At 56.1% G+C, this 15,031-nt stretch overlaps 2 protein-coding genes across 2 annotated transcripts in view; both read right to left on the reverse strand.

The window, feature by feature from the left end:
• Positions 1 to 394: 394 nt before the first annotated feature.
• The window catches only part of LOC144675642 (plasma membrane calcium-transporting ATPase 3-like), a 52,499-nt gene continuing 37,862 nt past the window's right edge, over positions 395 to 15,031 (reverse strand). The window contains exons 15-20 of the mRNA XM_078536281.1: positions 13,591 to 13,804; positions 8,327 to 8,538; positions 5,540 to 5,647; positions 4,018 to 4,211; positions 3,768 to 3,927; positions 395 to 436 (exon numbers count right to left, since the gene is read on the reverse strand). Of these exons, the coding sequence (XP_078392407.1) occupies positions 395 to 436; positions 3,768 to 3,927; positions 4,018 to 4,211; positions 5,540 to 5,647; positions 8,327 to 8,538; positions 13,591 to 13,804 (930 nt within the window). The remainder of the gene's footprint in view (positions 437 to 3,767; positions 3,928 to 4,017; positions 4,212 to 5,539; positions 5,648 to 8,326; positions 8,539 to 13,590; positions 13,805 to 15,031) is intronic.
• LOC144675643 (uncharacterized) lies at positions 10,005 to 11,956 on the reverse strand. The gene is made up of 2 exons (XM_078536283.1): positions 10,928 to 11,956; positions 10,005 to 10,858 (listed from the first exon to the last, which is right to left on the reverse strand). The coding sequence occupies exon 1, from the start codon at positions 11,954 to 11,956 to the stop codon at positions 10,928 to 10,930; it is 1,029 nt and encodes a 342-aa protein (XP_078392409.1). The 3' UTR covers positions 10,005 to 10,858.

Raw genomic sequence — 15,031 nt, forward strand, 5'->3', positions numbered from 1 at the left:
ACCCCCTTACCCAACGTCCAAGGGGCTGTCCATCCAAGAAGTTGAAGCCTGAGGCCTAAGATGGAGGGGGAGGTGGGGCCTGTTGGTGGACGTCCACTGGCTGCTCCGGTTCAGGGGAACAACCCCCCACCCCCCCAGGCCCCTCCCCCACCAGCCCACCCCACCCACCACCCCCCCGAGCTCCCTCCAGGCCCCCTCCACCACCACCACCCAACCCACCACAAGTCCAACACCACTAGGCCAAGCTGAGGCCCAGGCTAGATTCGGAGCCCCCTTCGTCCATCGCTGGTCCGCCCGGCGATGTGGGGGTGGGGGGTCGGTGGCGGGAGAGCAAGGGGGCAGTCTCCCCTCGAAACGGGCTGGTGGGCCTCAGTCCACGGAGGGTGTTGGCGGTCTATAGGCTGCGATCCGGGACGTACTTGTTTCTGAGATTAACCTTTCGAGAGAAGAGAACGCGTGAGAAGATTCCGGAAGTCCGGTGACACTTGCCAGGGCAGCGATTGGCTCCAACACTTACATCTAAAATATCACAGCCCTTCCTTTTCTTATATTAAGTCATGCGACGCTCCCTCTACACCGTCCCCATCAAACACTCCCAGGACAGGTACAGCACGGGGTTAGATACAGAGTAAAGCTCCCTCTACACCGTCCCCATCAAACACTCCCAGGGCAGGTACAGCACGGGGTTAGATACAGAGTAAATCTCCCTCTACACCGTCCCCATCAAACACTCCCAGGACAGGTACAGCATGGGGTTAGATACAGAGTAAATCTCCCTCTACACCGTCCCCATCAAACACTCCCAGGACAGGGACAGCACGGGGTTAGATACAGAGTAAAGCTCCCTCTACACCGTCCCCATCAAACACTCCCAGGACAGGTACAGCATGGGGTTAGATATAGAGTAAAGCTCCCTCTACACCGTCTCCATCAAACACTCCCAGGGCAGGTACAGCACGGGGTTAGATACAGAGTAAAGCTCCCTCTACACCGTCCCCATCAAACACTCCCAGGACAGGTACAGCACGGGGTTAGATACAGAGTAAAGCTCCCTCTACACTGTCCCCCATCAAACACTCCCAGGACAGGTACAGCACTGGGTTAGATACAGAGTAAATCTCCCTCTACACCGTCCCCATCAAACACTCCCAGGACAGGGACAGCACGGGGTTAGATACAGAGTAAAGCTCACTCTACACTGTCCCCATCAAAAACACCCAGGACAGGTACAGCACGGGGTTAGATACAGAGTAAATCTCCCTCTACACCGTCCCCATCAAACACTCCCAGGACAGGGACAGCACGGGGTTAGATACAGAGTAAAGCTCCCTCTACACCGTCCCCATCAAACACTCCCAGGACAGGTACAGCACGGGGTTAGATACAGAGTAAAGCTCCCTCTACACCGTCCCCATCAAACACTCCCAGGACAGGTACAGCACGGGGTTAGATACAGAGTAAAGCTCCCTCTACACCGTCCCCATCAAACACTCCCAGGACAGGTACAGCACGGGGTTAGATACAGAGTAAAGCTCCCTCTACACCATCCCCATCAAACACTCCCAGGACAGGTACAGCACGGGGTTAGATACAGAGTAAAGCTCCCTCTACACTGTCCCCATCAAATACTCCCAGGACGGGTACAGCACGGGGTTAGATACAGAGATCCTGCACCCCCTTTAGAATTGGACCAACTCGTTTCTGTCGCATCTCCAGGTTCTTCCGGCCAGAATGGATCGCTTCCCACTTCTCTCTGTTAAACTGTATCTGCCGTGTGTCTGCCCAGCTCACCAGTCTGCCCGTGTTCCCACCCACCCCCCCTCCGAATTCTGTGACCACCCCTCCTCTCTCTCTGTTGGCCACCTTCCCAGACGTCCGCATCACTCGCAAACTCTGAGGCGATGTGCCCCCCTACCAAGCCCAGCTCATTAACGTATATACGCCAGGGGCTCGGGGTGGGGCGTCCCAGTCTCAGGGCAAGAGGTCGGCCATTTTGGACTGAGGCGAGGAGAAATTCCTTCCCTCCGAGGGTTGGGAATCGTTTGGAATTCCCCGCGCCCGGAGGGAGCTAAGTCGTCGAGCACGTTCGAGACGGACGGAGAGAGGTTTCCGGACACTGAGGGGGGGGTGGTCGAGGGAATAGGGGCGGGGACAGAGGAGTCGAGGTAGAAGATTGGCCGTGATGGTGTCGAAAGGGGGAGCCAAATGGCCTCTCCTCTGGCCGCTCTATCTATTGCAGGAAGATCACAATCTCCCCCTCCCACCTCCCCCTCCAAACAAAAAGTCTCAGGGCACCTAATTGTGGACTAACGTTGCGTTTAGGACTGTATGAAAGGGGATGTCCTTAAAATTGGGAGGGAGGGACCAGGAGTAAATCAGAAGCAGCAAGGTGGACCTCGAAGAGGTGAATTACTGTTATCATCAGTGGGGTAGGCTGGTCTGCCTATTCGCAAATAGCTAGGCAAATGCTGAAGGAAAATGCCCCTGATTTAACCTGGTTAAACAACTAGGCCTCAAGGGTCTAAACATCAACTCCAGGTCACATAACCAAACTCAACTCTAGGCCTCAAGAAACCAAAATCAAATCTTGGCCTCAAGGAGTCAAAATCAACTCCAGGCCTCAAGCCAACTCTAGGCCTCAAGAAGCCAAAACCAACTCCAGGCCTCAAATCAACTCTAGACCTTAAATCAACTCTAGGTCTCAAATCTACTCTAGACCTCAAGATGCTAACATCAAATCTAGGCCTCAAGAAGCCAAAATCAACTTCAGGCCTCAAATCAACTCTAGGCCTCAAGAAACCAAAACCAACTCCAGGCCTCAAATCAACTCTAGGCCTTAAATCAACTCTAGGCCTCAAATCAACTCTAGGCCTCAAGAAGCCAAAATGAACTCTAGGCCTCAAGAAACCAAAACCAACTCCAGGCCTCAAATCAACTCTAGGCCTTAAATCAACTCTAGGCCTCAAATCAACTCGAGGCCTCAAGAAGCCAAGGTCAACTCTAGGCCTCAAATCAACTCGAGGCCTCAAGAAGCCAAGGTCAACTCTAGGCCTCAAATCAACTCTAGGCCTAAAGAAGCCAAAATCAACTCTAGGCCTCAGATCAACCTTAGGCCTTAAATCAACTCTAGGCCTCAAATCAACTCTAGGCCCAAAGAAGCAAAAATCAACTCTAGGCCTCAAATCAAATTTAGGCCTTAAATCAACTCTAGGCCTCAAATCAACTCTAGGCCTTAAATCAACTCTAGGCCTCAAATCAACTCTAGGCCTAAAGAAGCCAAAATCAACTCTAGGCCTCCAATCAACTCTAGGCCTCAAATAAACTCTAGGCCTCAAGAAGCCAAAATCAACTTGAGGCCTCAAATCAATTCTAGGCCTAAAGAAGCCAAAATCAACTCTAAGCCTCAAATCAACTTTAGGCCTTAAACCAACTCCAGGCCTCAAATCAACTCAAGGCCTTAAATCAACTCTAGGCCTCAAATCAACTCGAGGCCTCAAGAAGCCAAGGTCACCTCGAGGCCTCAAATCAACTCTAGGCCTAAAGGAGCCAAAATCAACTCTAGGCCTCAAATCAACTTTAGGCCTTAAATCAACTCTAGGCCTCAAATCAACTCTAGGCCTTAAATCAACTCTAGGCCTCAAATCAACTCTAGGCCTCAAATCAACTCTAGGCCTAAAGAAGCCAAAATCAACTCGAGGCCTCAAATCAATTCTAGGCCTAAAGAAGCCTAAATCAACTCTAGGCCTCAAATCAACGTTAGGCCTTACATCAACTCTAGGCCTCAAGAAGCCAAAGTCAACTCGAGGCCTCAAATCAATTCTAGGCCTAAAGAAGCCAAAATCAACTCTAGGCCTCAAATCAACACGAGGCCTCAGGAGAGCAAAAGCCAACAATACACGGTGAAGAAAAGGAAACCAGGGGCATTTCCTGTGGAGGGGGGGGGAAGAAAAAGCAGGCGTCAGAGTTATTCGAAAGGCCCGTGTCCCGTGCCAGCACCTGTCGCGCCCGGTTCCATACCTGGTTTGGCGTACCTGGGTCTGTATCCGGTTCAGACCGCGAAACCAGAGGATCTGCCCGCGTCGCAGCTCGCGCTCGGCATGGTCGATCTCCTCCTCGTCCTCGGCCAGCTCCTCGTCGTCGAGGTCGTCCTTCTGTCTCCCGAGCCTGGCCTCCAGGAAGGTGAACCGGCTGGCGGGGATTAACGCGATCACCTGGGTGGTGGGGGGTGGGGTGGGGGGAGAGGGAGAGGCAGGGTCAGCGACAGGGTGGAAGGCCGAGGCGAGCGAAAGGTCAAGGGTGGGGGGGTGAGAAAACGGGAAAGGGAGGCGGAGGAGGAGGAAGAAATGGAGGGAGGGAGGAGCGAGCGGTCGGCGAAGGAGGAAAGAGGAGAGCCGGTCCTTCTACGGCCTTCCGGAACGCCTGACAGCCAATGGGGGGGGGCTGTTCTTTCTGAGGTGCGGCGAATGGTTCGACGGCATCCAATTTGCGCACAGCAAGATCCCACAAACAGCCAACGCGGCCCAGATCGTCAGCACCAGCACCGACCCTTCCACAGTGCGGCGCTCCCTCAGCACTGACCCTCCCACAGTGCGGCGCTCCCTCAGCACTGACCCTCCCACAGTGCGGCGCTCCCTCAGCACTGACCCTCCCACAGTGCGGCGCTCCCTCAGCACTGACCCTCCCACAGTGCGGCGCTCCCTCAGCGCTGACCCTCCGACAGTGCGGCGCTCCCTCAGCACTGACCCTCCCACAGTGCGGCGCTCCCTCAGCACTGACCCTCCGACAGTGCGGCACTCCCTGAGCACTGACCCTCCGACAGTGCGGCGCTCCCTCAGCACTGACCCTCCGACAGCGCGGCGCTCCCTCAGCACTGACCCTCCCACAGTGCGGCGCTCCCTCAGCACTGACCCTCCGACAGTGCGGCGCTCCCTCAGCACTGACCCTCCCACAGTGCGGCGCTCCCTCAGCACTGACCCTCCGACAGCGCGGCGCTCCCTCAGCACTGACCCTCTGACAGTGCGGCGCTCCCTCAGCACTGACCCTCCCACAGTGCGGCGCTCCCTCAGCACTGACCCTCTGACAGTGCGGCGCTCCCTCAGCACTGACCCTCCCACAGTGCGGCGCTCCCTCAGAACTGACCCTCCGACAGTGCAGCGCTCCCTCAGCACTGACCCTCCGACAGTGCAGCGCTCCCTCAGCACTGACCCTCCCACAGTGCGGCGCTCCCTCAGCACTGACCCTCCCACAGTGCGGCGCTCCCTCAGCACTGACCCTCCGACAGTGCGGCACTCCCTCAGCGCTGACCCTCCGACAGTGCGGCGCTCCCTCAGCACTGACGCTCCGACAGTGCGGCGCTCCCTCAGCACTGACGCTCCGACAGTGCGGCGCTCCCTCAGCGCTGACCCTCCGACAGTGCGGCGCTCCCTCAGCGCTGACCCTCCCACAGTGCGGTGCTCCCTCAGCGCTGACCCTCCCACAGCGCGGCGCTCCCTCAGAGCGATTGGCGTGCTGGGTTGTTGAGGGGATGAGGTTTACTCACCTGCCCCCAGAGTAGCTCCCCGATTCCCAACATGAGGCACCACAGCCACTGCTCGATATTTAGCGGGGTGCAGTTGAACGGTTTCCCACCAAATTGAACGATGAGAACCTGTAAGTGGGAAAAGAGCCCCCAACATGTCAACATCCACACCAACGAAATCCAAACTAAGGGAGTCAAACATCACGGGAACACCTTGCTTGGCTGATGGACATTTGGAGGACTGGTCACTGCATTGTCCACATCAATATCACGCCTGACCCAGTGTTCACAGCCCCAGGATCAGGCCATTCGGCCCCTCTGCTCCGTGCTGGTGTTTCCTAGCCCCCCCCACATCAGCCTCCTCCCACCCCCCCTACTCCATCTCCCCCCGCTATCCCCCATATCCTTCTATTCCTTTCCCCCCCTCGTGTGTTTATCCAGCTCCTTAAACACATCGACACGATTCACCTCCACCCCCTCCCTGTGGGATCGAGTTCCACACTCTCCCCGCTCTCCGGGTAAAGACCTTTCTCCCTGAATTCCCACCCCCCCCTCGATCGGATTTATTAGGGACTGTCTTATATTGATGGCCCCCTCCCCCTAGTTCTGGTCTCTCCGTCCCCCACAAGTGGAAACATCTTCTCTACGTCGACCCTATCGAAACCCCCTCCGTCATTTTAAAGAGCTCGATCGGGTCACCCCCCCCTCAGCCTCCTCTTCTCCAGAGTAAAGAGCCCCGGCCGGTTCAACCTTTCCCGATAGTTATAGCCTCTCCGATCTGGGATCATCCTCGTCAATCTTTCTCACACCTTCCCCAGTGTCTCCATATCCTTTTTATAATACGGAGACCGGAACTGTGCACGGTATTCCGAGTGGGATAGAGAGACTGGAACTGTGCACGGTATTCCCAGTGGGATATGGAGACCGGAACTGTGCACGGTATTCCAAGTGGGATATGGAGACCGGAACTGTGCACGGTATTCCAAGTGGGATACGGAGACCGGAACTGTGCTCGGTATTCCAAGTGGGATTGGGAGACCGGAACTGTGCACAGTATTCCAAGTGGGATACGGAGACCGGAACTGTGCTCGGTATTCCAAGTGGGATGCGGAGACCGGAACTGTGCACGGTATTCCAAGTGGGATTCGGAGACCGGAACTGTGCTCGGTATTCCAAGTGGGATTGGGAGACCGGAACTGTGCACAGTATTCCAAGTGGGATACGGAGACCGGAACTGTGCACAGTATTCCAAGTGGGATATAGAGACTGGAACTGTGCACAGTATTCCAAGTGGGATTGGGAGACCAGAACTGTGCACAGTATTCCAAGTGGGATAGGGAGACCGGAACTGTGCACAGTATTCCAAGTGGGATATGGAGACCGGAACTGTGCACAGTATTCCAAGGGGATACGGAGACCAGAACTATGTGTAGTATTCTAAGTGGGATTTTGGAGACCGGAACTGTGCGCGGTATTCCAAGTGGGATACGGAGACCGGAACTTCACATCCCATAGCCTTCTCTTTGGTAGAGTAAGGGAACAGCAGCCTTTTTAAAACCACATGTCAGAGACTTGTCTCTCTCTCTCTCTGTCTCTTTCTCTCGCTCCCTGTCTCTCTCTCTCGCTCCCTGTCTCTCTCTCTCTCTCTCTGTCTCTCTCTCTGTCTCTTTCTCTATCTCTCTCTCTCTCTGTCTCTCTCTCTCTGTCTCTCTCTCTCGCTCCCTGTCTCTCTCTCTCTCTGTCTCTCTCTCTCGCTCCCTGTCTCTCTCTCTCTCTCTCTGTCTCTCTCTCTGTCTCTTTCTCTATCTCTCTCTCTCTCTCTGTCTCTTTCTCTATCTCTCTCTCTCTCTCTCTCACACACTCTGTCTCTCTCTATGTCTTCAGTTATGAAGAGAGGTTTGGAGAGACTCGGATTGTTTTCGTTGGAGCAGAGAAGACTGAGGGGTGACCCTGATCAAGGTGGACAAGATTATGAGGGTCATGGACAGGGTGGATAGGGAGCAGCTGTTCCCCCTTTAGTTGAAGGGTCAGTCACGAGGGGACATAAGCTCAAGGTGAGGGGCAGGAGGTTTAGGGGGGATGTGAGGAAAAGCTTTTTTACCCAGAAGGTGGTGAGGGTCTGGAATGCGCTGCCTGGGAGGGTGGTGGAGGGTGGGTTAGCCTCACATCCTTTAAAAAGTACCTGGATGAGCACTTGGCATCGTCATAACATTCAAGGCTATGGGGCCAAGTGCTGGTCAATGGGGTTAGGGAGGTAGGTCAGGTGTTTCTCACAGTGTCGGTGCAGACTCGATGGGCCGAAGGGCCTCTCCTGCACTGTGAGGTTCTGTGATTCTGTCTCTCTCTCTCCCCCTCTGTTTATCTCTCTCTCTGTCTCTCTCTCTTCTCTCTGTCTCTCTCTCTCTCTCTCTCTCTCTCTGTGTCTCTCTCTCTGTCTCTCTCTCTCTGTCTTTCTCTCTCTGTCTCTCTCTCTCTGTTTCTCTCTCCCTCCATCCCTCTCTCTCTCTGTCTCTCTCTCTCCCTCAGTTTTTCTCTCTCTCTCTCTGTTTCTCTCTCTCTCTCTCTCTCTGTCTCTCCCTCCCTCTGTCTCCCTCTCTCTCTGTTTCTCTCTCCCTCCGTCCCTCTCTCTCTCTGTCTCTCTCTCTCCCTCAGTTTCTCTCTCTTTCTCTGTCTTTCTCTCTCCTTCAGTTTCTCACTCACTCTCCCTCTGTTTCTCTCTCTCTCTCTCTCTCTCTGAATTGCTCTGTCTCTCCCTCTCCCTCCCTCCTTTCGCGACCCTCTGAACGCTACACAAAGCCGTGCACTGGCCTGGGAGGCGAAGGTGCCAATGACGATGGAGCAGAAGATGAGGTTGGTGTGGATTCCCTCGAACACATTGCGCTCTCCGTGGATCTTCCGGGCGTTGATCTCGTTGCAGAGCTGCATCAGGACGAAGGAGTTGAAGATGATGGTGTAGTGTTCCGAGGGGGGGGAGTGCAGAGGGGCATTCCGGCCACTGTCGATCCCAAACAAAACCTCGCCTGAGGAGGGGACGGCCAGCGGTGGAGGTGGGGGGGAGAAGGGGACAGAGAGGAAAAGAGAAACCAATTATCACACAGCCCAAATAATCGGACAGGTCTCCCCGGGGATGGACAGCGCTGTCAGAGAGTAAACCTACCGTGAAAAAGGAAGGAGGAAGGGACGGTGAGAACGAGGAAGAGGAATACAGTGATTCCCCAGCGCCTCACAAGCAATGGCAGGGTTCAACAACGCTGGGGTGCAGCCAGCGGGTGCCCTGGAAGATCCCAGAAACAGCTAGGGTGGTAAGGGCCAGATGGACGCTCCCCTCAGCACTGACCCTCCGACAGTGCGGCGCTCCCTCACCCTCCGACAGTGCGGCGCTCCCTCAGCACCGACCCTCCGACAGTGCGGCGCTCCCTCAGCGCTGACCCTCCGACAGTGCGGCACTCCCTCAGCACTGACCCTCCGACAGTGCGGCGCTCCCTCAGCGCTGACCCTCCGACAGTGCGGCGCTCCCTCAGCACTGACCCTCCGACAGTGCGGCGCTCCCTCAGCGCTGACCCTCCGACAGTGCGGCGCTCCCTCAGCACTGACCCTCCGACAGTGCGGCGCTCCCTCAGCACTGGCACTATGTAAGCGTGGCCGTGATTATAGGGGCTGTGTCTCTGGGCTGGGAGCAGTAAGGTGGCGAGAGTGAGGCCCGGGAAGGTCATGGATCTGACAATGGCTGAATGGGCTTCACCTGTTGTGAGGTTCTGAAGTATTGTTAGAGAGCTCTTAAAGATGGCTTTGGAGTGGCAAACCACCTCATTATGCAGGAACCTGTCCTGGGAGTGTTTGATGGGGACAGTGTAGAGGGAGCTTTACTCTGTATCTAACCCCGTGTTGTACCTGTCCTGGGAGTGTTTGATGGGGACGGTGTAGAGGGAGCTTTACTCTGTATCTAACCCCGTGCTATACCTATCCTGGGAGTGTTTGATGGGGACGGTGTAGAGGGAGCTTTACTCTGTATCTAACCCCGTGCTGTACCTGTCCTGGGAGTGTTTGATGGGGACGGTGTAGAGGGAGCTTTACTCTGTATATAACCCCGTGCTGTACCTGTCCTGGGAGTGTTTGATGGGGACGGTGTAGAGGGAGCTTTACTCTGTATCTAACCCCGTGCTGTACCTGTCCTGGGAGTGTTTGATGGGGACGGTGTAGAGGGAGCTTTACTCTGTATCTAACCCCGTGCTGTACCTGTCCTGGGAGTGTTTGATGGGGACAGTGTAGAGGGAGCTTTACTCTGTATCTAACCCCGTGCTGTACCTGTCCTGGGAGTGTTTGATGGGGACGGTGTAGAGGGAGCTTTACTCTGTATCTAACCCCGTGCTGTACCTGTCCTGGGAGTGTTTGATGGGGACGGTGTAGTGAGAGCTTTACTCTGTATCTAACCCCGTGCTGTACCTGTCCTGGGAGTGTTTGATGGGGACGGTGTAGAGGGAGCTTTACTCTGTATCTAACCCCGTGCTGTAACTGTCCTGGGAGTGTTTGATGGGGACGGTGTAGAGGGAGCTTTACTCTGTATCTAACCCCGTGCTGTACCTGTCCTGGGAGTGTTTGATGGGGATGGTGTAGAGGGAGCTTTACTCTGTATCTAACGCCGTGCTGTACCTGTCCTGGGAGTGTTTGATGGGGACGGTGTAGAGGGAGCTTTACTCTGTATCTAACCCTGTGCTGTACCTGTCCTGGGAGTGTTTGATGGGGACGGTGTAGAGGGAGCTTTACTCTGTATCTAACCCCGTGCTGTACCTGTCCTGGGAGTTTTTGATGGGGACCGTGTAGAGGGAGCTTTACTCTATATCTAACCCCATGCTGTACCTATCCTGGGAGTGGTTGATGGGGACAGTGTAGAGGGAGCTTTACTCTGTATCTAACCCCGTGCTGTAACTGTCCTGGGAGTGTTTGATGGGGACAGTGTAGTGAGAGCTTTACTCTGTATCTAACCCCGTGCTGTACCTGTCCTGGGAGTGTTTGATGGGGACGGTGTAGAGGGAGCTTTACTCTGTATCTAACCCCGTGCTGTACCTGTCCTGGGAGTGTTTGATGGGGACGGTGTAGAGGGAGCTTTACTCTGTATCTAACTCCGTGCTGTACCTGTCCTGGGAGTGTTTGATGGGGACGGTGTAGAGGGAGCTTTACTCTGTATCTAGCCCCGTGCTGTACCTGTCCTGGGAGTGTTTGATGGGGATGGTGTAGAGGGAGCTTTACTCTGTATCTAACGCCGTGCTGTACCTGTCCTGGGAGTGTTTGATGGGGACGGTGTAGAGGGAGCTTTACTCTGTATCTAACCCCGTGCTGTACCTGTCCTGGGAGTTTTTGATGGGGACCGTGTAGAGGGAGCTTTACTCTGTATCTAACCCCGTGCTGTACCTATCCTGGGAGTGGTTGATGGGGACAGTGTAGAGGGAGCTTTACTCTGTATCTAACCCCGTGCTGTAACTGTCCTGGGAGTGTTTGATGGGGACGGTGTAGAGGGAGCTTTACTCTGTATCTAACTCCGTGCTGTACCTGCCCTGGGAGGGTTTGATGGGGACAGTCTAGTGGGAGCTTTACTCTGTATCTAACCCCGTGCTGTACCTGTCCTGGGAGCGTTTGATGGGGACGGTGTAGATGGAGCTTTACTCTGTATCTAACCCCGTGCTGTACCTGCCCTGGGAGTGTTTGATGGGGACAGTGTAAAGGGAGCTTTACTCTGTATCTAACCCCGTGCTGTACCTGTCCTGGGAGTGTTTGATGGGGACGGTGTAGAGGGAGCTTTACTCTGTATCTAACCCCGTGCTGTACCTGTCCTGGCAGTGTTTGATGGGGACGGTGTAGAGAGAGCTTTACTCTGTATCTAACCCCGTGCTGTACCTGTCCTGGGAGTGTTTGATGGGGACGGTGTAGAGGGAGCTTTACTCTGTATCTAACCCCGTGCTGTACCTGTCCTGGGAGTGTTTGTTGGGGACGGTGTAGAGGGAGCTTTACTCTGTATCTAACCCCGTGCTGTACCTGTCCTGGGAGTGTTTGATGGGGACGGTGTAGAGGGAGCTTTACTCTGGATCTAACCCCGTGCTGTACCTGTCCTGGGAGTGTTTGATGGGGACAGTGTAGAGGGAGCTTTACTCTGTATCTAACCCCGTGCTGTACCTGTCCTGGGAGTGTTTGTTGGGGACGGTGTAGAGGGAGCTTTACTCTGTATCTAACCCCGTGCTGTACCTGTCCTGGGAGTGTTTGATGGGGACGGTGTAGAGGGAGCTTTACTCTGTATCTAACCCCGTGCTGTACCTGTCCTGGGAGTGTTTGATGGGGACGGTGTAGAGGGAGCTTTACTCTGTATCTGACATGGGGTGGTGTTAATTGACCTGTTTGCCATTTTGTCAATTCGGAGCTGCTGGACAGTGACAAATGGGGATTCATTTTGGGGAGTGTCCGCTGCAGGGTGGATGGATGCCGGACATAGGGTGAGCTGCAGGGTGGACGGGAGTCTAGCCACAGCGAGTGGAGAGGGTGTAGACGGGGTGGATGGAGGGTGGATAGAGGGTGGATGGAGGGTGGACGGAGGGTGGACGGAGGGTGGATGAAGGTTGGATGGAGGTTGACGGTGTGTGGGCTAAGTGTGCATGGAGTGTGCACAGAGGGAGCGCGGACGGATGTAGTGCGGACGGAGGGATTGCGGACGGATGTAGTGCGGACGGAGGGAGTGCGGACGGAGGGAGTGTGGACGGAGGGAGTGTGGACGGAGGGAGTGCGGACGGAGGGAGTGCGGACGGATGGAGTGCGGACGGAGGGAGTGCGGACGGAGGGAGTGCGGACGGAGGGAGTGCGGACGGATGTAGTGCGGACGGAGGGAGTGCGGACGGAGGGAGTGCGGACGGAGGGAGTGCGGACGGAGGGAGTGCGGACGGAGGGAGTGCGGACGGAGAGAGTGCGGACGGAGGGAGTGCGGACGGAGGGAGTGTGGACGGAGGGAGTGCGGACGGATGTAGTGCGGACGGATGTAGTGCGGACGGAGGGAGTGCGGACGGAGGGAGTGTGGACGGAGGGTGGATGGAGTGTGGACGGAGGGAGTGCAGATGGAAGGAGTGTGCACAGAGGGAGCGCGGACGGATGTAGTGCGGACGGATGTAGTGCGGACGGAGGGAGTGCGGACGGAGGGAGTGTGGACGGAGGGTGGATGGAGTGTGGACGGAGGGAGTGCAGACGGAAGGAGTGTGCACAGAGGGAGTGCGGACGGATGTAGTGCGGACGGAGGGAGTGCGGACGGTGGGAGTGCGGACGGAGGGAGTGCGGATGGAGGGAGTGTGGACGGAGGGAGTGCGGACGGAGGGAGTGCGGACGGATGTAGTGCGGACGGATGTAGTGCGGACGGAGGGAGTGCGGACGGAGGGAGTGTGGACGGAGGGAGTGCGAACGGATGTAGTGCGGACGGATGTAGTGCGGACGGAGGGAGTGCGGACGGAGGGAGTGTGGACGGAGGGAGTGCGGACGGAGGGAGTGCGGATGGAGGGAGTGTGGACGGAGGGTGGATGGAGTGTGGACGGAGGGAGTGCGGACGGAGGGAGTGCGGACGGAGGGAGTGCGGATGGAGGGAGTGTGGACGGAGGGTGGATGGAGTGTGGATGGAGTGTGGACGGATGGAGTGCGGACGGATGTAGTGCGGACGGATGTAGTGCGGACACAGGGAGTGCGGACGTTGGGAGTGCGGACGGAGGGAGTGCGGACGGAGGGAGTGCGGACGGAGGGAGTTTCGGACGGAGGGAGTGCGGACGGATGGAGTGTGGACGGAGGGAGTGCGGACGGAGGGAGTGCGGACGGAGGGAGTGCGGACGGAGGGAGTGCGGACGGAGGGAGTGTAGATGGAGGGAGTGCGGGCGGAGTGCGGGCGGAGGGTGTGCGGACGGAGGGAGTGCGGACGGAGGGAGTACGGACGGAGGGAGTGCAGACGGAGGGAGTGTGGACGGAGGGACTGCGGACGGAGGGACTGCGGACGGAAGGACTGCGGACGGAGGGAGTGTGGACGGAGGGAGTGCGGACGGAGTGTGGAAACCTACCGGCGAAGAGCAGGCTGAAGATGATGATGAGCTGGTAGACTCCGTGCCCCAGGATGTTTTTCATCATCGTGCGGGAGATCAGCGGCTTTTGGCGCCCGTAGGGTCGGCGGCGGAGGAGGGCATCAGTGGGCGGCTCGGTCGCCAGCGCCAGCGAGGCGAAGCTGTCCATGATCAGGTTGACCCAGAGCATCTGAACGGCCTTCAGTGGGGAGTCCTGGGGGGTTGCGGGGGCGGGGAAGGAGACAGGGTGTGGGGAGGGGGGAGAGAAACATGGGGGGGGTCGATTATTACATAGAACACTCGCCAGTCGCAATCCGGAATATCACTCGCGGGCGACGCTCACACTCGCCCGGACAAACACTAAAATACCAAATTTCAAAGGTCAGCACGTTGTCATCGAACGACGGAAACAGGCGTGCAGCCCTGATTGGCCGATCGGATCATCCCCCACCACCCCCCCCAATCCGTGGCTGCCCACGACAAGTGGGCTGCAGACGGCACTCAACCAGCCGCGGCGGTGAAACCTACAACAAAACGCCCGCCGTTAGATGTGATTCCGCCGTTTGGGCAGCACTTATGGAGCAATCCTGAGTGCGCCAGCGGCGACACGGACAACCCGTGTGAGACAATCGCTTCAGCTTGTCCATGTGGCTCATTTATGCTTCCTCGAGGTGATACACATTCAAACAAAGGGACAGATCCTCTGTAAAGGAAAAGGATAATGTTCAAGGCTTGTGCCTTGCCTTTTCGGGTGACAGGGGAACTTGGGGAACCAAAAGTTCTCCGTTGCCGTTTCCACAGCAATGCCTCAGGCAATAGCAGTGGACTTGCCAACCGATCGGCACCTTTATCTCCTCTGCTATAAATCGTGATGGTCCTTTGAAATTTGCAAATTCTTTGGCTTGTCCTGATGAGTGCATCTTGGAAAGATCGGGGGGATTGACTCTCTTTTCACTCCAAGGGTCGTCGGATTAAATGGGAGCCAAATGTCACTGAGTGAACGCTGCTATCTTGGGACAAAATCACTGCACAAATATCTCCCAGAGAGAGAGGGGGGACTGAGAGACACCAGTCAGTGTACAGATATCTCCCTGAGAGAGAGAGAGGACTGAGAGACACCAGTCAGTTGTACAGATATCTCCCTGAGAGAGAGGGGACTGAGAGACACCAGTCAGTGTACAGATATCTCCCTGAGAGAGAGAGGGGACTGAGAGACACCAGTCAGTGTACAGATATCTCCCTGAGAGAGAGAGGGGACTGAGAGACACCAGTCAGTGTACAGATATCTCCCTGAGAGAGAGAGGGGACTGAGAGACACCAGTCAGTGTACAGATATCTCCCTGACAGAGAGGGGACTGAGAGACACCAGTCAGTGTACAGATATCTCCCTGAGAGAGAGGGGACTGAGAGACACCAGTCAGTGTACAGATATCTCCCTGAG

Source organism: Cetorhinus maximus, unplaced genomic scaffold (assembly GCF_964194155.1).
Source record: "Cetorhinus maximus unplaced genomic scaffold, sCetMax3.hap1.1 HAP1_SCAFFOLD_1068, whole genome shotgun sequence".
NCBI lineage: Eukaryota > Metazoa > Chordata > Chondrichthyes > Lamniformes > Cetorhinidae > Cetorhinus > Cetorhinus maximus.

Coding starts and splice junctions, on each gene's coding strand:
- LOC144675643 (XM_078536283.1), bottom strand. CDS start 11,956: ATGAATCCCCATTTGTCACTGTCCAGCAGCTCCGAATTGACAAAATGG.